Below are 27,725 nucleotides of genomic sequence, written 5' to 3'. Positions count from 1 at the left end.
TTGACTTTTCTCAGATCCTGCAAAAGGCGCCATTTCCCCGATTTCTTTTTAATGTCGAAAATTGGGGTGTTCCAGGGGGATGAGGACGGTTCAATGTGGCCGAAAGTCAATTATTCAGAAATAAGCTGGGCCGCCGCTGCGGATTTTTCTTTTGGTAGGGGCCACTGTTCTACCCACACTGGGGTATTGGTGATCCATTGTAACGGCAGTGCCGTGTAGGGTAGTGCAGGGCCCTTAGAATAAATTTGACTCCAATTTGGTGTCTGCTATGGCCAAAATATTGCGCCCCCATAAGGAGACTGGAATGTCCATTATCAACGGATAGAGGGTGATCTGAACCCCGCTATCGCTTTGGATGAAAATTGGATGGACACTGCGCCGTGCCTGTGATTCACCTCCCACACCAATAACTTGTGTGGCTGGACAAGTGGGCCAACTGGATGGCCAAGCAGATTTGGCCATGACTGTTACATCCGCCCCTGTGTCCAGAACTCCTTCAGTGCGTCGACCTCCCACTGTCAGAGACAGAAAGGCACGAGGCTGTAATGTCCATGGCTGCTGCAATCAGGGGTGGCTGTTCAGATGGGGGCAAGATGATAATCTTTGCCACTGGAGTATTTGACTGTATCCTGCATGGACGATCCGCGTATAGCGTGATCTCAGGGAAATTCACATATGGGCCGTGTGTTAACATCGGTACCGCATGAATTCCTGCTGCTTGCGCAGATAATAAAGGCAATACCAGGCAAGTGGCATGATTGTCCAACCCTGCTTCAGCGAGGACATGAGTCTTTAAAGGGCAGAAAGGCAAATGGAATTCCACGTCCTGGGTCAGGCGAAGCCGTGGTGCTGTTTCCCTGGACTCAGGGGGGTCCCCTATTGGTTTGTCTGGGCCCAGGGTGGGCCCTGCTGCCAGTTTCCCTGCTGTTGGTTTTGCTGATTTCGGGCAGTGTGCTGACCCTGCTGTTGATTTTGGGGAAGCGATCTGCATTGATTGGCCCAATGAAAGCCTTTTTTGCAGATTGGACATTTGGTAGAAGGACGCCTAGGCTGTTGCGTGGATCTACATTGCGCCTTAAAGTGTCCTGGCTTGCCACACTGGAAACAGGTTTTATCGGTGGCTACAGGCTGGTTTTTATTTAGTGCCGCCGCCAGCAGATGAGCCTTGTGGGAGGCTGTACCCACAGATTGACAAATGCGAAGCATGGCTGCTGTGTCTGTGGTAGGATTGTGTTTTATTGGTCGTAATGCAACTTTACAATCCTCATTTGCATTTTCAAAGGCCAATTGTTTGATAATTATTTGTTTGGCTTCAGGATTATCAACCTGGCGACTCACTGCTGTAATCAGCCTGTCCATAAAGGAAGAATATGATTCTCTTGGCTCTTGCCTGATTGAACCCCATCTAGACTGAATACTGGTGGGTTCTGGAATTTTCCTCATTGCTTCTTTAGCAGCAAGAGCAGTATCCCTCAATAAAATTTGCAGCAGTGTGGCTTGCACTGAAGCCTGAACAAAGGGACCATGCCCCATCATGGCATCTATGGCATCTGCGAGGGTAATGTTAAGGTTATTCCCCCTGACCTGTTGTAATAAAGCCGGAGCATAAGCACGGCAGGCGGTTTCCCATTCGTGGGCAAACAACACGCCCGCTGATGGAGGTAACACCGTATGGGCCAGAAGCTTTATGTCATCAGGAACCAAAAGCTGGGCGAATGTGGCCTCCAAAAGCGCCTGCGTATATGGGGCTTGGAGTCCACTGGTCTTTACTGACTGCTGCAACTCTTTCAAGATCTTAAAGTCAAAAGGTTGGTGTTGGGCTTGGGTTCCTGCTGGAGCACCAGCAGGGGGCACTATAACGGGAAATGCCACAGTATCCTGAGATAAGGAACAGGCAAGAACTGCAAGTTGAAAAGGAGTAGCCGGTTCTGTTGGTGAGGGAGCAGGATCATTGCCAACCAGACCATGGTATTTTTGCAGGATTGGATCCTCTGGCGAGGAACTATAGTCCGGAGGCTTGGGGTCTGGTGGTACTGGTAAGGCAAGTGCCGGAACAGACGGCAACACAGCAGGCTGAATTAAAGAAGCCAGAGGTGATGTTGGCAATGCGGCCATGGAGATATTTTTTGGTGATAAAGAGCCCATGGCGTAACGAACCTTGCACCATGCATTCAGAACACGAACGCCGATGCTAGGGTGTCCATGAAAATGTGCTCCAATTTTGCCCCAGTGTTTTAATTCCCAAGTTCCATCTTGGGGATACCAGGGACAATGTTCATCGATGGCCAGAATAAGCTGTATCAAATCACCCTCAGGAACTTCCAATTTATTGGAGGAGAGGAGAAATTTTAAGTCTTTTAAAAATTTCTGTTGTGGAATAGACAAAGAGCTGCCCATTTTTCTAAAATCAAGATAAAAGGGATCGACTCACCGGGATCCTAAGATGATTAGCGCTTGTAACCCTTGCCGGGCATGGGGAGTCGATGATGTCCGTTGCGTGGATCGAAAAGCCTCACACGGTTTCCTTTAAGTCAGCCTCACACAGTTTTCTTTTAGTTAGCCTCACACAGTTTTCTTTTAGTTAGCCTCACACGGGGCACCACTTGACGGAAACCAGCCGTCATCAAATGGTGCACAGCATAGAAAACACACAGAGACAACAGTATTTTCTAGGTGGAGGGCAGCTCATTCGAACTTCTCTCCTGTCCGGTATTTTTTTATTATCCTTTGTCTCTCCGCCTGCATAGCCGTCTGCCAATGTCTCACATTACATCGCCCAATCATGGCTTTACAACACCCATCTCCATATAAGGTAATTACTGCCCAGAGGGAACACAACTCCATATAAGGTCAATACACTCAATACACTGCAAAGCACAGACTTGCCGGTCACCAAGGTCAGCGAGGCACCACGAGGCACTATAAGCCTCTGCCATGGCTTTATGGCTCCCACATCCCAGCTGCATTTAGTATCCAGCCTTTTCCCTCCCCTTCAGCAAGATGACTTTTCCTACATTTCCCTCCGTAGCCCAGCCGTCAAATCTTATCCACTCAGACAGTTCAATATGACTCTTATAATGATTGTCTAATAATCCAAATTAGTATTTCTCCAGTTTCTAGGTCCAGTTTCTGTAAAGCCTTATTAAAACTGTTCCAACAAATCTCAGCCAAGTCACAATCCAAAATTATGGTCTCTTTGAATGTTCATCCAATCCTGCTTCCTCTTCGTTCTTTTCCTAATCTTTGGACATGTTATGACAACACGTCTGGATGAAATATAGAATAACCGGAGAACTAAACATACGGTTGAGACAAATGACTGTTCTTAAAGAAGACATGTGGAAAGAAACATACTATTCATAAGGACAGTGACAATATGGTGGAAACTAGACTGTTTGAAACATGCTATTCATATCTATTTGAGGAATCAAACATGGCGGAAACCAGACTGTTTTCAACTATAACGATTCATGTCTATTTGAGGAATAAGCGTGACGACAGCTGTCACTTAGTCCAACCCCCTTCAATACAAGACAGTGGAGCCGTATGGGACCTGGGCCTATATAAGAACCTGGAAGGCCTTTGCGTGCTGTCCTACCTGCCGTCCGACGACCCGTGGAAGAGACTGGCCATCTTTTAGTGGGTCCAGCCATCTGGCAGGTATGAAAGGAATGTATGAGTGATGAATGATTGAGTCCTTATTGCTTATTACTTGATAATCAATAAAGGGTTGTAATCTGAAGAGAACTGCATCATGTTTGTCTTTCTTGAAAACGCTCTGATAAAGGTAAAAGGAACTCAGCCCTGTTTTCATGACACAGCCAGCCGTCACATGGCCTCCCTGAGGCGGAGAAGGGCTCGAGGGTTGGTGTCCTGGAGGTTCGGGCTCGCGCTGACCTCTCCCCAGCCTCAACCTCCACCCCCACCCCCACTGCCCCTGCCCTGCTTCTCCTTTCCCACCAGAGCAACAGCTGGCGGCGGAAGGGGCGGGGTGGCCTTGTTTGCCCAAAGCTGCTGCTTTCATTCGGGGGCTGGGAGTGGGTGCATTGATAACAACAACAAACAACAACAACAACAACAACAACAATTTATTATTTATACCCCGCCCATCTGGCTGAGTTTCCCCAGTCACTCTGGGCGGCTCCCAATCAAGGGTTAAAACAGTACAGCATTAAATATTAAAAACTTCCCTAAACAGCGCTGCCTTCAGATGTCTTTTAAAGATAGGATAGCTGCTTATTTCCTTCACATCTGAAGGGAGGGTGTTCCACAGGGTGGGCGCCGCCACCGAGAAGGCCCTCTGCCTGGTTCCCTGTAGCCTCACTTCTCGCAATGAGGGAACTGCCAGGAGGCCCTCGGTGCTGGATCTCAGTGTCCAGGCTGAACGATGGAGGTGGAGACGCTCCTTCAGGTCTACTGAACTGAGGCCGTTTAGGGCTTGTAAGGTCAGCACCAACACTTTGAATTGTGCTCGGAAACGTTGAGCATTTTGTCACCCCCCTCATGATGACACCCGGGGCGGCTCACCCCCACCGCTTCCCTTTCTATGCCACTGTCTCCCGCTGGTTGTCCCGATTATCGGAGCTGTGGGACGGAAGGCCAGCTGGCTTGGGTCTCCCTTCTCAGCCTTGCCGCTGTGGAGATCCATCAGTCATCCTCTGACGTGCATCCACGCAACATGCTGCTGTGCTTGCATGAGCACACGTTACTCAGCAGAGTAAACACACAACAGATCTGGTTCGAGGCGTGGATAATAGACTACGTTTATTGTACATAAATCAGGACAAAGAAAACATGGCTTCTCTCCTTGCTGAGAGAAAAACAAAAGCAATACAGAGCGGATGTTCCGCTCACAGGACTCCAGCAATCTGTGCTCAAATGTAAACAGACACGTGACATGTAACAGTCCCACATATCTGCAGCAAGGGTGGAATGGAATTCCCAATGCCGATTCCACCAGGCGTACGTTAAGCCCCCTATATCAATGGCATCCTAGAGCATGATATGAGTGGCGACAGGTTCAGAGCTGTGCCTCTTTTATTCATGCTCAAGGGCTTGTTCAAATTAATGAGGGGACGATGGTGTAATTATTCAGCAATCAACATGGTCCATTCTCATCTGTAAGTGAAGTCACATTCGAAACAATGAATAAGAAGTCAAAGTGAATTTCCTGGGACGCATTTTATTCAATCTCACCTACAATTCTGTGTGCTGATCACACACAAACACATAGCTAATATGAAATTCCTGGGAGTTCTGGTCTCCAAACAACATTAAACTCGTGCCAGCAGGTTAATGATTTCCCTGCCTCCTTGAATTCCCCAAACAAAATTTATGATACTTTAGCAGTGAAGCTCACTGTGGATGAAATGGTACATTTCTACCATTAACATTACATCTTAAAATATATTATGCTTTGATACAGAAGTAGCTACACTCCATATAGAAATGGAACCTAAGAAAAACAAGTTGCACAAAGGAACATGAAACAACAACAACACCAAAACTGTTTGACTTTATGGATCAAAAGATAATCTCTGCTGGATTTGAAATCCAGCTCTGTTCCTTTTAACCCTTGGCAGGCTGAGCACAACTGGAGCCCCGCTCTCTCCCCCTCCAAGGCAGGAGCCCAAGAGGAATGCCCCCCCCCAGAGATTCTTCATTTGGGAGACACCCCCCCAAGAAGCAGGGGACCCCCTCACTAGAAGCAGAGCATGGGAGAGTCTGGAAGGGAGCCTGAGGGGCATCTAGTCCACCCCTGCCAGGCAGGAATCTCAGCTCCAGCATCCCTGCCCCCCACCCTCAGCAGAAACCTCCCTCCCCCTGGCCTGTCACTCTCCCCCCCCATGTCCTCGTTGTTGTCTTCAGGTCGCCTTGGGTCCGGAGGCAGAGAGGAGTGCATTGGGAGGAGAATTTCAGGGCTGCCTGGGGCGACCCCCAAGTCAGGGAGCAGAGGGTGCTGCCCCCTTCCTCTCTGCCAAGCCAGGGAGGGGGATGAGTTTGCAGGAGCTCCGCTCATCATCTGGGTCCAGACGCTGCTTGCCCCCTTGGCGAGGGGTCTGGGGGTCAGGGAGAAAGCAGCATCCAATAAACCCCATTCTGATTTAGGAGCCATCAGAGAGAAGTCAGGGGAGGCGAAACATCCGACCCACTTTGTGGAGAGGGATCCAGAAGGATCCTGCTCCCCTCACCCAAGCCTTTCTCCTTGCGCCCAGAGCCCTCTGCAGTTTCGGCCTGGGAGGGAGCGTGCATGTGAGTGTGAGCAAGCCCTGAGTAAGGCACCTGAGGCCACGCAACTCTCCTTCTCCAGGCGGCCACGGATGTGCTGGAGCCGTCCGGGTCTTGCCTTGCAGAGAAGCTGGTCAGTGGCTTGGGGCCAGTCCTGGATCCTTTGCGGTCCATCAGCTTCGGCTGGCGGCCCAGCTGTGCCCCTATCTGTGACTACCTTATTACATGAGCACTGTTCCACAGCATTTGATATTTTCATTTGCATACATTCATTTGAAGTAAGATGGGTTGATGAAGCTATTCTATATCCTCCCACCACGCTGACAAAGAATTCTATGAAACAGGATTCAATATCCGGAATCTCTGTTCAGTGTTGGACATCGTATTGGCTGAATACCCATTTGTCTTTCATTGTACAATGTCTGGTACCTTGCTTCAATTAAAGATTTTCAGAGGCTTTGAGACTAAAGATTTCATTTTGTACTTGTTATGGTTTGAAGGAATTCTATATTGTTTATTGCGTATGTACATGGTCATCGTGTTGCCGAGACCTTGCTGACGTGCCCCTATCTGGGCAAGGAGAGCTGGACCTCTGTAGTCTCTGCTCTGGCAACCTCTAGGTTAGACTACTGCTATGCCTAACACAGAGCTCTGTCTCCAAAGGCGGAGCAGAAACTTCAGCTGGTGAGGAATTCAGAGGCCAGGCTGCTCCCTGGGGGAATATGGCTTATTGAAGATATTCCACCGATCCTGGCCTGACTGCGCTGGCTGCCAACCGGTTTGTGGGTCCAGGTCAAAGGGCTGCTTTTGACCTCTAAAGGCTTTAGGAATATATGTGAAATACTGGCAAAAAGTTTCCTCTGGTCAAGATCTGGTCCTCTGTCCCCATGGCCTGGGAAAAGGTGTCAGACTCTGCCCCTGGGGGAAGGCGTGTTGTTCTGAATCTCAGTTCCAGCTTAATCTTCCTCCTTGTGTCCGATGTGTGCAAATGAAGACTGGCTCTGGCCAGGGGTGCCCCTTTTTCTGGCAAAATGCAGGGCAGTGTGGTTGGGGGGCATTATTTTCTGTTGCCTATTGGGGGTACCTTGTGTTGTTATGAATGGGGGGAGGGCAGATCCCCCCAAATTCTCAGTTTAGCAAATGGGATAATTCTGCTAATATTCGCTAATATTCAGAGTATTAAGGGGAGACACCAAACACAGCTGCCTTACGTTTAGGGCAACCAGCCCAGAGGGCCTGACAAAGGTGGTGTTGATAGCCCAGACATGGAAACTATCAAGTGGGGGGGGGAGGTTGCCAGGGTTACGGTGGGTGGGAGAGGCCATGTCAACTTCTCTGCTGAGTTGTCAAAGGACAAGAGCTCTGTGCCCATCCTTGCTCGCAGATTATTCCAGATCTCTGAAAATTAAATTAGGAAACACCCATTGCTGTGCCTACATATTTAATGTTGCCTATAGAATAACAAAATTGGTGTTGTTTGAACAGTTGAATCCCCCCCCCTTAAATTCCTATTACCATCAACTCTGATTTAGATTTATAGTATAAAGGTAAAGGTACCCCTGAACGTTAGGTCCAGTCAGGGACTCTGGGGTTGTGCACTCATCTCGCTCTATAGGCCGAGGGACCTGACATTTGTCCGCAGACAGTTTTTCTGGGTCATGTGGCCAGCATGACTAAGCCGCTTCTGGAGAACCAGAGCAGCACACGGAAACGCCGTTTACCTTCCCGCCGGAGTGGTACCTATTTATCTACTTGCACTTTGACGTGCTTTCGAACTGCTAGGTTGGCAGGAGCAGGGACCGAGCAACAGGAGCTCACCCCGTCGCAGGGATTCGAAACACTGACCTTCTGATCAGCAAGCCCTAGGCTCTGTGGTTTAACCCACAGCGCCACCCACGTCCCTATAGTATATCCTGAGATATATGCCAAGAACATCTATATTTGGCCTTAATACTTGAACAGCATTGTGAGGTTTTGAGATAAACAAAACAATGTCGTCTGTGAATGTTACCAATATTTGAGTCACTTACACCAAAGATTTCATTATGCTGTCTGGCAATAAACGCCAGGGGTTCCCAACGAATATTTAAAAGTAAAGGCGAAAGTGCGCAGTCTTGTATAGTGTCTCTGGGTGGTACAAAAGGGGCAGACATTATGCCCTTGGTCACCACTCTACAAGATGAGAAGGGTGAATTCTATGCGTATTCCATGCTAACAGACCAATATGAATAACCTTTAACTGCTCAATGGCAATATCTTCAGAGAAGACACTTGGGGAACAGCTCTTTACAGACCAGCAACTTTTACAGCCTCAGAGACCCCAGAGGTATTAAATCAGTTGATTTATCTTACGAAAGAAGACCCTCCATTGCCTTGTATAAATGTTTATTATAGCAAACCAGTTTAATACACAGTTCATAAAGGAGAAATGAAATACAGAGTGGGATATGCCAATCTTGACCAAATAATGGGAAACTGTGTTATCTCTGGACCTCAAATAAAGCACATAAAAGAAAAAATAATATTTAGAACTTACTGGGCTCCTTTGCACTTATTTATGAAAGGACCATCTAAGACATCTAGGTGCTGGAGATACAACAGAGTTAATGCTTTTCTGCAACACAGGTTTGAACAATGTCGTACATTGCTAAAGTTTTGGCAGAAGGTAATAAGAGATGATCAACACAACTGCAAAGAATAACCCTAGATTTGCAGAGGAAAACATCCTTTTCAATTATATCCCCAAAACATGGAATCTAACTAAGGGACAATACGAACAAACTCTCTGCACTCACACTATGGCAAAAGGACAGGTACAGATGAACTGGAAAAATAAAAATGAGGCTCTCTTCCACAACTGGATTGAAGATATGTACAAACTCGCTACACGTGAACAAGTCGTGTATAAATGTAGACTTCCGATGGCTCAATGATATCTGGAACCATATTAAGGGCTACTTAACTACAATAACATTTTAATTTTTTTGTAATTTATACTTTTTTTGTTATACTGTTTTGTTTTCTACATGGGTATTGTTTTCCTTTTGTGTGTGTCTTTGTGCACCTGTAATTATGTACTTCTGAACTTTCAATAGAGAATATAAAGCTTTTTCTAAAAAAAAGAAAAGAAAAAAGGTTTCTCCCCCTGTAAGTTCCTTGATGGGCTGTGAGACTGACCCTCTGCCTGAAGCCCACAGGCTTCTCCCTCCTTTTCATATTCCAAGCACTGAAACGGTTTCCCCCCACATTGACTACTGTGCCTTTAATAAAGCCTTTCCCACATTTCAAGCACTAAAATACAATACATTGGACTGGAGATAGGGGTAAAAACTTAACTATACAAAATACATTCTGGAAGTTTACATCAATAATCAAATACAGTGGTACCTCTAGATGTGAACAGGATTAGTTCCGGAGCCCCGTTCATATCCTGAAGCGAACGCAACCCGCGTCTGCGGGTCGCGATTTGCCGCTTCCGCGCATGATGTCATTTTGAGCATCTGCGCATGCGTGAGCGGCGAAACCCAGAAGTAACACATTCCGTTACTTCTGGGTCGCCGTGGAGAGTAACCGGAAAACGCTCAACCTGAAGCATATTTATCCCGAGGTATGACTGTAATAGATCTTACTCTAATTGCCCCTGCTAAAAAATTTGCAGTTTTTGCTGTCACCTGGTTATCTTGATCTGCTAGGACACAGTAGCAATGGTTGAGTGACTTGTCGTAGACAATAACAGAGGGGCAATAACCTCACTCCTCAAACCTTTACAAAGAATGCAAGCCAGAAGCGCATGAGCTACTGATTCAATACTGCCATCTCCACAGAGACACCTCCATTTCCCCAGTGGAATTTTTTGAAATAGATCCTAAAGTACAGCTGAAGGCTGTACAGTCATACCTTGGGATACAGACGCTTCAGGTTGCGTTTTTTGGGGTTGCGGACCGCCAAAAACTGGAAGTACCAGAACGGGTTACTTCCAAGCACAATGAAGAATTTGGAACACAGGATTGTACAGGGGAAAAAACTGCCTTAGAAACTTAGACTGAACAGCTTCTATAAATCCGAGCCCCATATAATAACTGTGCTAGGGGTTTAGCTTTAAACACTTCAAGGGCTGATGGTGTGCGATCGCCACCTTTTGTATGGAAAAAGCATTACAGAATTTTGGCGCTTCGAGACACTTTTTCCTTTGCACATTTCTGATGTGCTCCCCATGACCCTATTGACTAAAAAACAAGGCAGAGGTATTTAAAGACTTTAACTTGTTCGATCAACTAATTATCAATATACCATCTATGGGCCCTATCATTTCTTGAAACTTTAGTTTTCTTGCAATTCACAGCCAGCTGTTCTCTTCGGCAGTATCCTGAGAATGCCCTCATCCATCTTTTTAGGCCTACTCTTGTTCTAGATAGAAGTACCGCATCATCTCTGTATAATAATATAGAAACGGCTTTTGTGGCCAATGTAGAGGCATGATCCTCTGGAGATGTTAAACTCTGGACAATATTATTTATATATAAATTAAATATATAAATTAAACAAAGCTTAACTGCCTTTGTGGCTGGTACGGATCCTGTGAGCTGCCCATTTGTAGAGCAACACACTTTCAGCACAGCGTTTTTATACAGACATTTAATCAATAACAATAATCTTTTATCTATACTTGAAGAGTTCAACTTATCCCAGTCTTACTCGAGAGATTGAATCGAATGCAGCTTTCAGATCAATGAAAGCTGCATATAGCACACCACCTGGTTTCTTAACATACTTATCTATAAAATAGGCTAGTACTAAGCAATGGTCTATAGCGGATCTGCCTTATCTAATTCCTGCTTGCTCTTCAGCAAAAATAGCTCCATCTAATTAGCTATCTTCATTGTAAAGATGCTTTGCATATAATTTGCTAATTACAGGTAGCAAACGAATTGGTCTATAACTAGCCGGATCGGATGGAAGGCCCTTTTTGAATAAAGGGATGACTGCAGCTGTGGCCCAGACTTCAGGAAATAACCCGGATGAATCGATAAATGAGAATATTACTGCCAGCAGGGAGGCCCACCAGCCGATGTTAGATTTCAACAGTTCTGGGGCCAAACAGTCTATGCCGGGTGCTTTATTATTTTTTGACTGTGAAGTAAGGTACTTGACCTCGATTATAGATACTGGAGGCCAGGATGGAAAGTTTTCCAAAGATTCTGTTATTTGGTTGACGTCATCATCCTGCCCACGAGAGAGTGAATGAGGATATTGGATCCCTTCATTGGGTCCGATAGTACATACTGGAAGATTGCAAGCATTCTCCAGCAGGCCTGATATTGTACTCCAGAAGAGGGAGGTGTCCTTATCATGAGAGGCCTTTTTTGAGATAGGCCAAGCATGTTTTTCTGCTGTTTTTTTCCATCTTAGCAGAAGTTTGAAGCACTGGTATCCTTCCCCAGTATGATTTTTTAAAAGGAGAGTGAGACTTCTCCTGAAATTGAAGCTGTTTCCACATCACTAGCATTTAACTGGTTGCTCCCCATGTGAGTTGCTTCATGGAAACTGAGACTTTCCTTCCGACTGAAGCTCTTCCCACATTCGAAGCACTGAAACGGTTTTTGCCCGGTATGAATCCTCTGGTGGGAAGTAAGATGTGTGCTCTGACTGAAGCTCTTTCCACATTCCAAGCACTGGTACGGTTTCTGCCCTGTATGAATTCTTTGATGGAGCATGAGACCAGTACTCTGTGTGAAGCTCTTCCCACAAATTTGGCATTGAAATGGTTTCTCCCCGCTGTGAATTCTTTCATGGGTAGTTAGATTGCTCCTATCACGGAAGGTCTTCCCACATTCCAAGCATTGGTAGGGTTTCTCCCCTGTATGAATTCTTTGATGGGCAGTGAGCTGGTTGTTCCGAGTGAAACTCTTCCCACATTCCAAGCACTCATATGGTTTCTCCCCTGTATGAGTTATTTGATGGAGAATGAGACCTGTGCTCTGTGAGAAGCTCTTTCCGCACTCTTGACATGGAAATGGTTTCTCCCCTGTATGAATTCTCTGATGGGAAGCGAGACAGGTGCTCTGACGGAAGCATCTTCCACATTCCAAGCACTGGTACGGTTTCTCCCCTGTATGAATTCGTTGATGGAGCACGAGACTAGTGCTCTGTGTGAAGCTCTTTCCGCACTCTTGGCAGTGAAATGGTTTCTGCCCTGTATGAATTCTCTGATGGGAAGCAAGATTCACCCTCTGACTAAAGCTCTTTCCACATTCCAAGCAGGGAAATGGTTTCTGCCCTGTGTGAGTTCTCTGATGGGAAGTGAGATTCACCCTCCGACTGAAGTTTTTTCCACAGTCCAAGCACTGATAGGGTTTCTCCCCTGTATGAATTCTCTCATGGGAAGTGAGCTGGTCCTTCCGACTGAAGCTCTTTCCACATTCCAAGCACTGGTACGGTTTCTCCCCTGTATGAATTCTTTGATGGAGCATGAGACTAGTGCTCTGTGTGAAGCTCTTTCCGCACTCTTGGCAGTGAAATGGTTTCTGCCCTGTATGAATTCTCTGATGGGAAGTGAGATCGCCCCTCTGGCGAAAGCTCTTTCCACATTCCGAGCACTGATACGGTTTGTGGCCCGTATGGATTCTTTGATGGGAAGTGAGACTTTCCTTCCAGCTGAAGTTTTTCCCACATTCCAAGCACTGATAGGGTTTCTCCCCTGTATGAATTCTCTGATGGGAAGTGAGAGCGGAACTACGAATGAAGCTCCTCCCACATTCCAAGCACTGATAGGGTCTCACCCCTGTATGAATTTTTTCATGGGAAACAAGGTGGTCCTTCCGACTGAAGCTCTTCCCACACGTCAAGCACAGATATGGTTTCTCCCCCTTGTGCGTTGTGTCCTGTGACGAGAGACCATCCTGCCAAATGAAGCTATTTATGCATTCGTTGTATTGATAGAGAAATCCAATGGGATTTATGTCCTGGGAAGCAGAATAGGAGCTCTGGCTGAAGTTCTCTTCACATTCCATGTATGTATATGGCTCCTCCACTGTGTAGATTTCGTCAATCTCCCTTTCCAATTCATCACCACCTACAACAAAAAGACAAAGCGGAGCAAAGAGTAGACTCAACAGGTGATCAAGAGGACTAGAGAAGAGAATCTAAGGTTAAGGTTTTACTGTTTAGGAATGTGTCTGGAATTTTCTCTTTACATTCATTTTTTGGTATATTTGTTTACTGAAAGAAGTATTGAAATAAATTACAATTAAATGATGAATGTAAAATATATTTCTTGGACTGTAAATGGATTGAACAATAAGATGAAAAGAAACAAAATAGCGAACATATTAATGGGTGGAAAGGGACATTATTTGTTTGCAAGAAACACACATTGCCAGAAAACATAAGAATCTTAATAAATAAAAAACTGGGTTCAGCATTTATCTCATCAGACAGGATGAAAAAAAGAGGAGTGATAATATATGCAAACCCTAGATTATTTGAGAAAATGCTAGATTATAGTAATTTTAAAAAATTGTATTACAGGGAGATCTGTATGGCATTCCCTCATTAGAGTTAGATAAAATGACTATAGAAAAAAGAACCAAATAAGAAAGACTTCCAATAACTATTTTTCAGTTAGTAGAAAATTTTAAGTGAAGAAATTGATATAAATACAGTGTGGGATACAGGAAAGGCAGTAATGAGGAGTTTTTTTATACACTAATGAGAAAGAACTGTTGAAAAACAAAAAAATGAGACGGTGAAACAAAATATCAAAATGCTACAAACACAACTTTCTATACTCATAAATCAAGAAACTGAACAAAAGATTAAATAATTAAAACAGAAAAAACTTGTAATTCACCAATAAACCAGGAAGACTGCTTGCATGGTAACTACAAAAGAAACAAAAAGAATGGATTATAGAGAAACTGGAAGAAAAAGGGAAGGTTATTGATGATGAAGAAGAAGAAGAGTCTTTCCAGAGAAGACTCCCTGGAAAAGACCCTGATGTTGGGAAAGATGGAGGGCACAAGGAGAAGGGGACGACAGAGGACGAGATGGTGGGACAGTGTTCTCAAAGCAACCAGCATGAGTTTGACCAAACTGCGGGAGGCAGTGGAAGACAGGAGGGCCTGGCGTGCTCTGGTCCAAGGGGTCACGAAGAGGCGGACATGACTAGACGACTAAACAACAACAACATTGATGACCCAGAAGCAATAAATAAAAAATTAAAGTTATTTCAAAAAAATATATCAAACAGAAAAAGACAGTGATAAAATAGAAAAATATTTTTTTAGAAGTAAATTTCCAAGGATTTTAAGTGACAAAATTGAATGTTTAAATTCTCTGATAACAATGATGGAAATCCATCAAGTGACAAGGAAGGCGAAACCAGGAAAATCTCCCGGACCAGATGGACTGCCGGCATGCTATTACAAAAAAATTAGAAGATTCACTTGCAATACCGTTAAAAGCAGTTAAGAACAAGATCTTAAAAGAAGGAAAAGGACCAGAAGCATGGCAAGAAGCATTGATATATTGGAGTACTTAGAAATGACACCAGACTAGCAGGCAATCTTGATGTTTGTCGATGCGGAGAAAGCTTTTGACAATATATCTTGGAAATTTATGAAAAAAACCATAAAGGTGATGGGATTAGGAGAAGCACAGAGGTAATTTATCAAAATCAGACAGCAAAATTGATAATAAACAATGAAATATCTGACCGCTTCAATATAAAGAAGGGAACCAGACACGGTTGCCCATTAACCCCACTGCTATTTATCATAGTTCTGGAAATATTGGAAATGACAATTAGAGAAAATTCAGAGATAAAAGGAATAAGAGTAAGAAATAAAGCCTTTAAATTAAAAGCCTATGCAAATGATTTAGTAAAAACAACAGGAGACCCATTTGAAAGTTTACCAAAAATTCTAGAAAGAATCCACGGATTCGACCAGGTAGCAGGATTTAAATTGAATACAGACAAAACTAAATTGTTGGCTAAAAATACGGAGGCGCAAGACAAATTACAACTGCAGTCATCATCTAGTCTATCAATTGTGTGTGTGGGGGGGGAAATAAATATTTAGAAATTTGGATCACTGTGAAAAACATAAATTTATACAATGATAATTACATAAGATTTGGAAAGAGATAAACAAAATTATTAATATGGAAAAGACTGAATCTCTCTTTTTGGGGGAGAATCTCCACAATTAAAATGAATGTGCTGCCCAAAATGTTGTTCCTATTTTAGGCAATCCCAGTGATAGGCGAGGCAGGATGCTTCAAAGAATGGAAGAGACACTTATCAACCTTCATCTGGCAGGACATAAGGCCCAGAATAAAACAAGTTACTTATAGATATTAAAGAAAGAGGAGGTTTTGCCCTGCCAGATTTGAAGATTTATTATGAGGCATCATGTCTATGCTGGTTAAAAGAATGGTTAATTTTGCAAATTATGAAATTATTGGATTGGGAAGGATTGGACAACAGAGTTGGGTAACACGCCTATTTATGTTACGGAAAGGTGAAGGTTCACTGGGGTTTTCTGAACCGTATAATAAGGAAAGCACTATACACAGTATGGGATAACTACAAAGGCCTATTGGAACAGAAAAACCCCTGGTGGCTTTCATCGTTAGAAGCCGTTTCGGTAAAGAAAAACATATGGAAAAGAATTGGGTAACCTTTAATAATTATTGGAAGAGGAGGGAAATCAATTGAAGTTAAATAAATTCGAAGAAAGTAGGCATTATGTGACAGACTTGCTGCAATATTATCAATTGAATGAAACTTTAAAATTACCGGTAGATAAGAAAAATGGATTCACAGCAGAAAATTCAAAGCTAGAAAAAGAATTAATACAAAATAGAAGCAACAGTATTATCTAAAATGTATAGATTATACTACTTGATTGGGAAGTAAAAGACGAAGAGCTAAAAGAAGTCATGATTAAATGGGCAAAAGATTTTGGGCATACAATACAGATGGACGCATGGGGAAAATTGTGGATCAGAGATTTAAAATTCACAGCGTGCTACACACTAAGAGAAAATATTATGAAAATGTTTTACAGATGGTATTTAGTACCTAGTAAACTAGCAAAATTGGTTCAAAATTGGGAAAGGAGTACGACAAGGCTGTATATTGTCTCCCTGCTTATTTAACTTATATGCAGAATTCATCATGCGAAAGGCTGGGCTGGATGAATCCCAAGCTGGAATTAAGATTGCCGGAAGAAATATCAACAACCTCAGATATGCAGATGACACAACCTTGATGGCAGAAAGTGAGGAGGAATTAAAGAACCTTTTAATGAGGGTGAAAGAGGAGAGTGCAAAATATGGTTTGAAGCTCAACATCAAAAAACGAGGATCATGGCCACTGGTCCCATCACCTCCTGGCAAATAGAAGGGGAAGAAATGGAGGCAGTGAGAGATTTTACTTTCTTGGGCTCCATGATCACTGCAGATGGTGACAGCAGTCACGAAATTAAAAGACGCCTGCTTCTTGGGAGAAAAGCAATGACAAACCTAGACAGCATCTTAAAAAGCAGAGACATCACCTTGCCAACAAAGGTCCGTATAGTAAAAGCCATGGTTTTCCCAGTAGCGATGTATGGAAGTGAGAGCTGGACCATAAAGAAGGCTGATCGCCGAAGAATTGATGCTTTTGAATTATGGTGCTGGAGGAGACTCTTGAGAGTCCCATGGACTGCAAGAAGATCAAACCTCTCCATTCTGAAGGAAATCAGCCCTGAGTGCTCACTGGAAGGACAGATCCTGAAGCTGAGGCTCCAATACTTTGGCCACCTCATGAGAAGAGAAGACTCCCTGGAAAAGACCCTGATGTTGGGAAAGATGGAGGGCACAAGGAGAAGGGGACGACAGAGAATGAGATGGTTGGATGGTGTTCTTGAAGCTACCAGCATGAGTTTGATCAAACTGCGGGAGGCAGTGGAGGACAGAAGTGCCTGGCGTGCTCTGGTCCATGGGGTCACGAAGAGTCGGACACGACTAAACGACTAAACAACAACAAACTAGCAAAGTTGTACAAAACAAATTCTAATAAATGTTGGAGGTGTAAGCAGACAGAAGGAACAATGTTACAAATGTGGTGGGGATGTAAGAAAATTAGGAACTTTTGGGATAGTATTTATGAAGAATGTTCAAACAAACTTTCGTCAAAAAGCTCGAAGCATTTCTCTTGGGTTTACTATCATCAGATATCCCAAGCGATAAAAGAAGGATATTTTTATATGCCACTACAGTGGCAAGAATGCTCATAGCCAGAAAACGGGAGGGGGAAGAGATTCCAACAAAGGAAGAGCGGCAAATAAAGTTATTTGAATATATTGAGCTGGCTAAAATGACAGAAAGAATTAGTTACCGGACAAGCCAAAAGTTCAGTAAGGAATGGCAGTCTATAAAAATTACCTAGAAAAACATTGTTCTCAAATAAAATATTTATTATGCTTTGATTAATTTTTGCCAAAGACAAAACAATTACTATAATTAAATAAGTTAATACCAAGAAATGAAGAACGTCTAAAGAAGGCAGTTAAGGAAATAAAAGAATGACTCAAATTGAGGTGGTGGGCAGAAGTCAACTCAAAAGACAAGGTTTGATAACTCAGAATAATAATCATGGGTAATTGGTGGAGGGAAAGATATTTAGTTATTATGTATTTTTGTGTACTTGTTTATTTTTAGATTTAATTTGAACTGTGGATGGAATCTTTCTGTGGATGTGTGTAAAGCAAAACTCAAGAAAAATTTAAAACAAAAACCAAGAGAGAAACTAATTAGGTCCTCAGGAAGAAATTGAGCCCCCAATTCTAGATGTGGGGCCTTACTATAGTTTTCACTGCCTTTGTTAACTGGTATTAACTGAGATATATATATATATATGGGAACCTGAGATTCCAAAGGCCCGACTCTCTTCTGGGAGAGGTTTTGTCTGGCCCAACCATGGAATCCAGTCCATGGTCAGTTATCTCTCTGGTCAACCAAAACTTAACAGAACCCAAAACAAAAAACCTGACAGACTTCCGGGTTAGCGCCATCGGCAATGGCGGAGTTGCTCTGACCGAGAGGAACCCGCTCCGCGAAAATCGGGTCTTGCCGCCGCGGCGAAGGCAGAGACCCTTCAAAAATCCCAGGCGGAGGAAGCTTGGGAACGTGGGATTCGGCTGACACCAAGAGCGCCTCCCCTACTCGCGGGGAAACCCTTTTTCGGGGTCCCGAAGCGAAGTGGGGTGAGTGGCACGGTGTTTTGAATCAACCGCTACTTTTACGGAGTCAAGCCGCACAGCCGTTGCCGGAGAGCGCTGACATTTTCTTGTGGACAATTGGACTCTAAACAACTACCCGTGAGTAGAACGGAAAATTGGACTATGAAATATTTTAATTTGGCACCGAAGCAGGAAGGTTCTAAACAGGAAGTCCGCCTTCCGCTTTTGTAAATAGATTGAAGCAAAATTTTGCAAGCTAAAGTCTGGAAAGTCGTATACAAAGGACTAAATTTCCTTCAGTTAAAACTACCAAAACCCCTCTTGGAAGCAGGAGAAGAGGAGGGGGAATTTTAGATTGTTTAAGCCTGAGGAGAGAGAGTAAAGAAAGATAAATTTCCACCGTCTCAAACCTGGGAACGGGGTGTCAGAGACAGACGTTTTGGGGAAGTTCATTGACTGTGAATGAAACGTCTTTTGACAGATAGTTAAAAAAGAGAAACATATTTGTCAGGGAACTGACATCGGAGCTAGAGGCGGAGGGAAGGCTCTCAAATGATGCTGGAGAAGGGCCCAGCAGGGAGAGAGGCAGCTCAAGAGAGGGGGAAGCAAATCAGCGCAACACCAGGGATAAAGGGGGGCAGATGGGGGAATCGGCGAGAGGGCTCCAGGACTCTTCACCGGACACCAGCGGGGAGAGCACGGGTCCTCCGCTACCCACCCCTCCCTGCGCAGAAGGCTTCTGCGCAGGGAGAGTAGGAGGAGACTGGGCGTCAAACAACTTTTATGTTGGAAAAGGTTTAAGAAACGCCCACTGACGGATTCTGCTAGCGACTGAGGCAGCCACGAAGAGAAGGGCTGTCCAGACAGAAAGGTTTAACAAGGCAACATAGCCAGGAGAGGCGGCAACTTACGCACGAGCAACCCCACACTCATTATAATATTGATTCCAATGTTGCCTTTTGCATTTAAAAGAAACAAAGTATTTGAAAAACGAAAGTAATTTTCTTTTGTTGGACCTGCTTTTAAAAGATGGATACAAATAGAAATTGTCTCCTCTAGAGGTAGCTTGTTAAACTGTTGCTGGAGTCGATCTGGGGAATTCCACAGCTGTGGAGATTAAGGATCGTGAGACCAGACTCTGACCTTGGACAAGAATGTGCCTAGAAGAAGTTTTGGTGCTTGCTTTTTGCAAGACAAGCGCTTTGTTGGAGCAGCTGCATGAGAAGATGGATTTGATGACTGTTGCAGTCAGTAATTTTGGACGAACAGTGAATACGCATATAGAAACCATTCAGGAACCAACCCAGGAATCTGCTTTGACAGGGCAAATGCAGAAGATAATGGAGGAGGCTGTTGTTGAACCTCAACTAACACAAATGGAGAGACCCGAGGCCCTGCAGGAGCATAAGCTGCAGTCTTTGAAGACTGAACCTGGAGAGGGTCAGATTTGGAGAGATGGAGTACTGTTTGGTTTGGAGATGGGAAGTTGGATGGATCCCCCTATGCAGGGCCGTTTCGGCTCTTGGGATTTGGTTTTGGGCCGGGGGGGTCTGGAGTTGTGGGGGCTCCTAATTTTGGAGGGACTTTGAAACATGCTTTCAAATACCTTTTGGATTACAATGCTGACTGTGGAGAGTGGGCTGACCTGTCGAGGGGGGATGGAGATATTGTTGGGTTGGAGTCTCCCCGAGACCTACTCCTCAATGAGAAAGGAAAGAAATTAAGAAAAAGATCAACAAAAGACAAAGTAAAGTGCAGGTATAAACAAGAAGAAGATCTGCAGAAGGGACATGGAAAAGACTTAAGAGCCTCGGACAGAAGATCACCAGGTTGATGGACTAGATGGAATGGATAGAAAGGACTGACATAACCCGAGACCAGGAAGAAGAGACAATGGATGAAGATTGGAAGAAAGTTTTTAAAAATTCATTTTGAGAAATAGTGTAAAATTAATGAGTGTTAGGAAAAATGTTGGAATGAAACTATATGGCTGTAGTAGAAATGATATAAGGAGTTATGTATAAATAAGTATTAAGTTTTAAGTTTCAGTTTTAAGGCTTTTTATGGTAAGATAAGGTTAAAATAAATTAAGGTAATTTAATGACAGAATACAGTGAAAGATGGAAAGGATTTGCTGAGTTAATTAATAGGTTAGACCGTTAAGATAAATTATAGAATAAAAATTGAGAAAGATGGAAAGAATTTGCTGAAACAATTAATTGAATTAGAATACAAAAAGGGAGGTGTGAGGAGGTCGATGAAACAAGTAAATGAAAGATAAAGATATGGAATATGGATGTGTGTTTTAATGTTATTGTTCTTTTTTGCTGTATTGTATTGTTTTTTATGTTTTCTTTTCTTTATGTATTGTAATGTATGTCCTGTTAATTTTTTTTTGTTTTCTCTTTTTTTCCTTTTTTTTGTAATTTTTAAAACTTCTAATAAATATCATTAAAAAAAAAAAAAAAACCTGACAGAAGTTACTTCAACTTCCCTAATGACGCTGAAATCTACATTTTAAAAGGCCCGGGCACTTCAGACCAGCCTCATCTTTGTTTGAAGAGGCATAACTGGAGAAGAGAAAATGTCAAGAGCAACAACAACTACCAGACTTATAGAAGACATCTGAAGGCAGCCCTGTTTAGGGAAGCTTTTAATGTTTGATGCATTACTGTATTTTAATATTTTGTTTGAAGCTGCCAGGAGTGGCTGGGGAAGCCCAGCCAGATGGGAAGGGTATAATTATAATTATTATTGTTATTATTATTATTATTATTATTATTATTATTATTATTATTATAGCTGGACCATAAAGAAGGCTGATCGCCGAAGAATTGATGCTTTTGAATTCTGGTCTGGAGGAGACTCTTGAGAGTCCCATGGACTGCAAGAAGATCCAACCTATCCATTCTGAAGGAAATCAGCCCTGAGTGCTCACTGGAAGGACAGATCCTGAAGCTGAGGCTCCAAGACTTTGGCCACCTCATGAGAAGAGAAGACTCCCTGGAAAAGACCCTGATGTTGGGAAGGATGGAGGGCACAAGGAGAAGGGGACGACGGAGGACGAGATGGTGGGACAGTGTTCTTGAAGCTACAAACATGAGTCTGACCAAACTGCGGGAGGCAGTGGAAGACAGGAGTGCCTGGCGTGCTCTGGTCCAGGGGGTCACGAAGAGGCGGACACGACGAAACAACTAAACAACAACAACATGACTACTTTGATATATTTGTAATTATGCAAATCTTTTCATATTGTAAGCCGCCTTGAGCTTTGTTTTAACTGTGGAAACGCAGCATAGACATTGAATGATGATGATAATGGAGGAAGAATATTCACAGAGTAAATCCCTCCATTCAGGCTTCACGGTGGGGATGTTAGAATCCCAGAGGCTTGTTGAGCTCCATCAAAATATTGGCGGTTTATCACATAGAGATACACATGCAATTTCAAAACAGATATTATGATCCAGCAGAAAGCCTTACGGAGAGAGTCCAGGATGTCACGATTCTCGTCCATGACCTCGGTATGCAGAGCTCTCTGGTCAGGGTCCAGCAACTCCCATTCCTCGTCTGTGAAGTGGACAGCGACATCTTCAAAGCTCACCGGACCCTGAAAGAAAAAGAAAAAAGGTCTTCTATTAGGCAGTGTAAGGATGATCTGCTAGACATTGTTTTCTGCTTGTTAATTGCTCTCTTGTTTTGATGGGATTGTACTGCTGTACATTTCAATTACGGGAGTTTAAGGTGACGTCTTCTCTTCCTTTTAAGGATGGGTCTTAATCTTTGGGCAAATGGGTGGAACTCCACACGGTGTTCTTCTTCAAATCATTCTGTCTGCTCAAGCATTCCCGTTTGGGAGACGGAAAATATCCCTTCTCTACTCTCCCGGTGCACCACCTGATGCCCTAAAGCCAACTGCAAGGAGCACATGAGAGCCCAGGGAGGAGAGTGCCGAAAGCCCCACTGTGCAACTGATGGGGCTGGTTAGGTGGATCGTGGCCGCTGTTTTCTATGGTTTGTCAACTGCCTCGTGTTAGTATTTCTAATGTAATGTCACTGGGAAGGCATTTTGCAGAGAATCGGTACCTCTGGTTAATAACTCAATTCTTTCTGGAGGTCCATTCCTTTTTTTAATATTTATTTATTGGTTTTCACATATTGCATTACAATACAGATGTACCAAAGCCAAGACCATTTCCTCCCCATACATTTACATTTCTATTTCTTCAATCCAACATATTATCCTTTTCTCCTTCCTCCCACTTCCCTCCGCCCCTACTTGATTTCCTCCACATTATACAATTTACAATAATCTTTGCATTCTACAATCTTCTCAAATCATCTATATATTATTATTATCTTTCATTACTAATTTTTCTTCCATCCAGTACTTCACATTTTAATCTAGGAATATTAGCGTATCTTTTTTTGAGCAATATTTTGCCATATATTCATCAAAACATTTCCACTCCTTTTAAAATTTTTTGATTTAACTGATTTCTTATTATGCCAGTTAGTTTTGCCGGGATTAAATATTCATTTAGTTTACAAATCCATTCCTCCTTTGTGGGTATAGTTTGTGACTTCCACCTAGCAGCAATCACTATTCTAGCAGCTACACTTGCATATAGAAAAATTCTCTCCCCCCCCCCGAAGTATCTCATCAACTCTCAATCCAAGGAGATATGTCTCTGGTTTCTTTGTTATTGATGTTTTCAACATCTTCTTTAGTTCTTCATGTACTACTATCCAAAATTTCTTAATTTCCTCACAGTGGAGGTCCTTTCTTAACCTGAAACTGTTCTTAACCTGAAGCACCACTTTAGCTAATGGGGCCTCCCGCTGCTGCTGCGCTGCTATGCCACAATTTCTGTTCTCATCTTGAAGCAAAGTTCTTAACCCGAGGTAATATTTCTGGGTTAGCGGAGTCTGTAACCTGAAGCGTCTGTAACCCGAGGTGCCACTGTATTAGGGTAAGGATTGGACAGTTGGCAATTGGCAGCTGGGGGCTGGTTGGTTATTTTTCTTGGTTCTCCCTTGACTGTGAAGCTGAGAGACAGAGGCTGGAGGAGGAGTTTGTCCATAATTCTTGCTGGTCAACTCCTGCCAGCCTGACAATGGCATTTCCCCCCCTTACGGGGTCCTCGCTGCGGGATCACATTCACCCGGTCCTATACCAGCTGAACTGGCTCCCGCTGGAGTACAGGATCAGGTTTAAGGCGCTGGTTTTAACCTTTAAGGCCTATACGGCCTAGGACCCTCGTACCTACGGGACCACCTCTCCTAGTATGTCCCATGGGGGACCTTACAGTCTTCAAACAAAAACATCTTGGAGGTCCCGGGCCACAGGGAGGTTAGGCTGGCGTCAACCAGAGCCAGGGCCTTTTCGGCTGTGGCCCCGATCTGGTGGAACGCTCTGTCCCAAGAGACTAGGGCCCTACGGGACTGTTCCACCAGAGCTGTTCCACCAGGCCTTTGGCCAAGGCACAGTCTCACCCTCTCCTTTGGTGATCCTCATAGAACTCTGGACCAGTGGTTGCCATGAATTTGATTTTGAATTGATTTTTGAATATTGATTTTAGAATGCTGTGTTACTTTTATTATCCAAGAGGCTGGGTTCTATAGCCTCTCTCCGTAAGGACTGTAAGAAACTTTCCCTTGTCTTTATTCTTTCTTGAGCAACCAGCCAGGAGCCACTGACAGCATCCTGACGCCCCCAGTCTCCTTCCCCCTACTACCTACGGGACCGCCTCTCCTGGTATGCCCCACGGAGGACCTTAACAAATAACAACACTTTGGTGGTCCCGAGCCGCAAGGAGGTTAGATTGGTTTCAACTAGGGCCAGGGCCTTTTCAGCACTGGCCCCAATGTGGTGGAACGCTCTGTCCCAAGAGACCAGGGCCCTGCGGGACTTGACATCTTTCCGCAGGGCCTGCAAGATGGAGCTGTTCCGCCTGGACTTTGGCTTGGACTCACTCTGACCTTTATGTTTCCCTCCCCTTATGGTCTTGATTTATCAGCTACTTTAAAACAAGGCTGCATTTTAAATTGCATTTTAACCCGTATTTTAAATTGGGGTTTTCTCCCCTCCCCCCATCTTTCCCCATTATGTTTTTACTGTGATTTTATTGGTGTTAGCCACCCTGAGCCCAGCTCTGGCCGGGGAGGGCGGGGTATAAAAAAATATATATTATTATTACCTGATCTGGTTCCGATTCTGCTGCATCCCCTTCGCCACCATGAAAAGACGGAAGAAGAGGTCTTACCAACATCGTTCCCTCACCTGCGAGAAAGAGGCAAGTGAGAAGCCATGACTCCACGCTTCTCTTGGGGGGTGAAGCAGAGCATCTCTTAAGTGCCTTAGAAAAAGTGTCACCTACAGAGGGCATCTTGGCTTTTGTACCCATTTCACATTTTGTCGGGTAAAAATAAACCTCTGGGCTCTTGGCCCTAAATGTCTCCACCCCACCCCTGCGAAAAGGATGAAAAGAACCCGCGGATTAGTTTCAAAATCAACAAAATGTGACCACACACAGAAAAAGCTCATTCTTCCTTACCCATTGGCCTCTCTCTGGTGTCCAACGGAGTCCTCTCTGCATCAAAGGAATCGGGGCCCATTTCTGCTAACAGATCCTTTCCCTGAAAGAGCAACAAAGATTCAAAACAAAATGGGGATTAGAAAAGCAATGGCAGAGGCAAACACTTGAGGGGTAGCAGATCTCATTCCTTGGATCCGATCCATAAAGGGATGGGACATTAGTACCACATTTTGGGATACTCTCCCTCTGGTTTGGAGCCCCTTGGGAGTTTCCAGAGGAAAGTCTCTCTCACCTGCTGCTCTGCCTGCTTCCTCTCCTCTGCCTGACTCAGGAGGAAACCTTCAGCCAGGGCCACCGCCTGGGAAGTGGTCTCTGCTCCACATTCCCTCACCCAGCTCTCTATCTCTGGGGGAAGGACAGCCAGGAACTGCTCCAAGATCACCAGGTCCACCATCTCAGCTTTCGTGTGCCTTTCTGGATTCAGCCACTGATGGTCTAGTTGGTGGAACTGGCGGCAAACTTCTCGGGGTCCTTCAGCCTCCTGGTAGCAGAACTGCCTGACCTTCTGGCTCTGCACATCTGAGCAGAGAGTGTCCTCCTCACCCAGGATCTTCTGCATGGAGTTTTCCCAGAATCCCCCACTGCTCTCAGTTTGGACGGCTTGGCTTCTGCCCGCTTCAGGGCCAGCTGAGTCTTGCTCATCCATCTCTGCTCTTAGGAAGTCTCCAAGAGATGAGAAGGAGCCCCTTAGTCTTCTGCCACGTTCCGTCTGTTGAAATTGGAGGTGCTAGCAATTCGGACAAAACAAATCCATTGTTCTGTTATAAAATTGAATCACGGTCAGGAGGAGAAAACATTCCCTAGGAACCAGGGCTGAAGCAGACCACAGCCCAGATTCTGAGCTCTTTTTTTAATTAAAACAAAAACAATAACGACAGAAGGAAGGAAGAAAAGTAAGCCTCTAGCCCTGCCAGAAGGAAAGTGACCAAATTTATTTCATGGTAATTATGTTGTAGTATGGAGCAAAGTAAAAAAGGATTTTGAAAGATGGGGGAGAATTAAACTCTCACTGCAAGGAATAATTTATGCAATTAAGATGAACCTTTTGCCTAAAATGTTGTTTTTATTCCAGACAAACCCGACAGTAATTTATGCAGGATGGTTCAAACAAAGGAGCTCTCAAAGTTTACCTGGCGGGGAAGAAGCCCAGAATTAAGTATAAAATATTAACAGATATTAAAGAAAGGTGGATTGGCACGGTCAAATTAAAGACTGTATTATGAAGCATCACTAGTCTACAGTGGACGCTCGGGTTGCGAACATGATCCGTGCGGAAAGCACGTTTGCGACCCGCAGTGTCCACAGCCCACAGCGTTGCATTTACGCACGCGCAGGTCACGATTCGGTGCTTCTGTGCATGCACAAAGTGCGATTTAGCGCTTCTGCACATGCACAAGTGCCGAAACCCAGAAGTAACCCGTTCCTGTACTTCCGGGTTTGGTGCAGTGCGCAACCCGAAATCGCACAACCCAAAGCGAGTAAAGCTCTGTTTTTGAAAGGGGGTTATAAGAAGATTGATTTCTAAGATGGATAAAAGACTTCTGGAATGGGAAACTAAGGATGAAATGGTGAAAGCTGCATTGAGATGTGGGACGTGATATAAAAGTGTCTTCATGAGAGAAGTTGTGGAAGATGTGCTCCTTGTTACACTTTAAGAGAAAACTATCTGAAGCTGATTTGTAGATGGTATTTAACACCAAATAAGTTGCCCAAAATGTACAAAGCTAATGCAAGCATGTTTCGGAAGTGTAAAACGGCAGAAGGAACATTTTTTTTCCATATGTGGTGGGCTTGTAAAAAGAGCTCCTAATGGCCGCCTCCTTCCTTCCCTCTCACGCCTTGGTCGCACTGGCCGATGATCTCTGGGTAACCTCTGGGAAGGACCAGGTGCGCAGCCTGGGAGTCATTCTGGACCCACAGCCGTCCATGGAGGCGCAGGTCCATTCTGTGTCCAGGGCAGCTGTCTACCAGCTCCATCTGGTACGCAGGATGAGACCCACCCTGACCGCGAATTGTCTGGCCAGAGTGGTGCATGCTCTGGTTATCTCCCGCTTGGACTACTGCAATGCCTTCTCTGCAGTGGCGCCCGCCCTGTGGAACACCCTCCCTTCAGATGTGAAGGAAATAAACAATTATCTGACTTTTAGAATACATCTGAAGGCAGCCCTGTTTAGGGAAGCTTTTAATGTTTGATGAATTATTGTATTTTAATATTTGGTTGGAAGCCGCCCAGAGTGGCTGGGGAAACCCAGCCAGATGGGCGGGGTATAAATAATAAAATAGTAATAATAATAATAATAATAATTATTATTATTATTTCAGGGCATCTTGGTGGCGAATCCTTGGTTGGGAAATTCCCTTTCCTCAATTGCTCACCTTCCACTCCTTAATGAAGCCTTGGGCACCTGAGAAAGGTGTTTTCATGACCCAGCCATTTCCTGTGACTGTCCTTGGTTTTAACTCTTTTTAATATGGAATTGTAAAATGGTTGTAACCCGCCCTGGGGAATAGATGCAGCCGTAGAAATACGAGAAATTATAACAACCCATATAAAGTTACAGGTAGGTCGCCGTGTTGGTCTGCCGTAGTCGAAACAAAATAAAAAATAAAAAAATCCTTCCAGTAGCACCTTAGAGACCAACTAAGTTTGTTATTGGCATGAGCTTTTGTG

At 44.1% G+C, this 27,725-nt stretch overlaps 2 protein-coding genes across 7 annotated transcripts in view; one reads left to right on the top strand and one right to left on the bottom strand.

Annotated features, from left to right (window-relative positions):
* The window catches only part of LOC308465707 (uncharacterized protein), a 109,356-nt gene that overhangs the window by 31,010 nt on the left and 50,621 nt on the right, over positions 1-27,725 (top strand). The window lies entirely within an intron of this gene.
* Positions 8,597-27,725, bottom strand: part of LOC308472100 (uncharacterized protein) — a 31,718-nt gene continuing 12,589 nt past the window's right edge. For 2 of the 6 annotated variants that reach the window (XM_080996596.1, XM_080996597.1), the window contains exons 2-5: positions 25,013-25,094; positions 24,656-24,738; positions 21,939-22,065; positions 8,597-13,300 (exon numbers count right to left, since the gene is read on the bottom strand). In XM_080996596.1, coding sequence (XP_080852722.1) covers positions 11,679-13,300; positions 21,939-22,065; positions 24,656-24,738; positions 25,013-25,094 — 1,914 coding nt within the window. In that variant the 3' untranslated portion in view covers positions 8,597-11,678. Of the gene's footprint in view, positions 13,301-21,938; positions 22,066-24,655; positions 24,739-25,012; positions 25,095-25,286; positions 25,782-26,096; positions 26,336-27,430; positions 27,665-27,725 lie in introns of those variants that run through there. The other 4 variants (XM_080996592.1, XM_080996593.1, XM_080996594.1 and 1 more) reach the window with 4 other exon arrangements.

The sequence above is a fragment of the Podarcis pityusensis genome (genome assembly GCF_964106645.2).
Source record: "Podarcis pityusensis genome assembly, chromosome: 2".
NCBI classification, from domain to species: domain Eukaryota; kingdom Metazoa; phylum Chordata; class Lepidosauria; order Squamata; family Lacertidae; genus Podarcis; species Podarcis pityusensis.
Note: the sequence above shows the minus strand (reverse complement) of the source record. Positions and strands in the feature narration are given on the sequence as shown.